Below are 911 nucleotides of genomic sequence, written 5' to 3'. Positions count from 1 at the left end.
GGGGCAGGGGCGTCAGAGGGTCTGGTAGTGCTGCCTCAGTCTCGCCTGCAGGAACTCGTGGGTCAGGTTGTGCCGGGTGATTATCCCGACAATCTTAAAGAGGAAAAAAAGATACAGGTCAGCGTCACAGATGTACCACGAAGAGATGTGCACGGCAGAACTCGTGTTCTTTCCAGCCCCCCCAGAAAGAGGGAACTGGCAAGTAGTTCTTGAGCAATGCTGAGCCAGAGCGGGTTCACGTTCAAATCTTGCCAAAAACGATGCCCCTGCCTCTCCCAGCGCTCGTCCGCAGGCAGATACACCCCAGCCGACGGCTGAAGGGCTGCTCTTGTGCTTAGACACAGCAGTGGGTACCCCTGCTTAGGCAGGGAAAACCCGTGCACGTTAGCATATGGATGTGAAAAATGCAACTGGCAATAAGGAAGGATCATTAAAGCTGTTTGTGGGACTGCAGACAGCTCGTGTCCGGTACATCATAGAAGTTCTACAGACCAGAACAGACAAATCACAGAATCGCTGAGGCTGGAAAAGCCCTCTGAGATCATGAAGTCCAGCCCATGCCCCAACACTCCGACATGGGCCAGAGCAGGCACCGACTCCAGCCTCTCCTTAAACGCCCCCAGGGACGGGGACTCCCCCTGCCCTGGACGGAGCATCCCAGGGCCTGAGCACCCTCTGCCCTGAGGCAGTTTCAGGCCGGGCCCTCTCGTCCTGTCACTTGGTGCCCATGAGAAGAGCCCGACCCCCCCTGATTGCGCCCTCCCTTCAGGGAATTGTAGGGAGTGATAATCACAGGATGGCTCAGGCTGGACGGGACCTTAAAGATCAGCTCGTCCCACCCCTGCCCTGGGCAGGGACCCCTCTCTCCCCCAGCCCAGGTTGCTCCAAGCCCCGTCCAACCTGGCCTTGGA

The 911-nt window shown here is 58.0% G+C and overlaps 1 protein-coding gene across 1 annotated transcript in view; it reads right to left on the bottom strand.

Moving 5' to 3' along the window:
• Nucleotides 1-12: 12 nt before the first annotated feature.
• The window catches only part of LOC104277729 (chloride transport protein 6-like), a gene marked incomplete at its 5' end in the record, with an annotated part of 5,650 nt that continues 4,751 nt past the window's right edge, over nt 13-911 (bottom strand). Inside the window, one exon of the mRNA XM_009874465.1 lies at nt 13-93. Within this exon, the coding sequence (XP_009872767.1) occupies nt 13-93 (81 nt within the window). The remainder of the gene's footprint in view (nt 94-911) is intronic.

This window comes from Apaloderma vittatum, unplaced genomic scaffold (genome assembly GCF_000703405.1).
Source record: "Apaloderma vittatum isolate BGI_N311 unplaced genomic scaffold, ASM70340v1 scaffold27528, whole genome shotgun sequence".
Taxonomy (NCBI): domain Eukaryota; kingdom Metazoa; phylum Chordata; class Aves; order Trogoniformes; family Trogonidae; genus Apaloderma; species Apaloderma vittatum.
The sequence above is the reverse complement of the archived record's forward strand: the minus strand, read 5'-3'. Positions and strand labels throughout refer to the sequence as shown.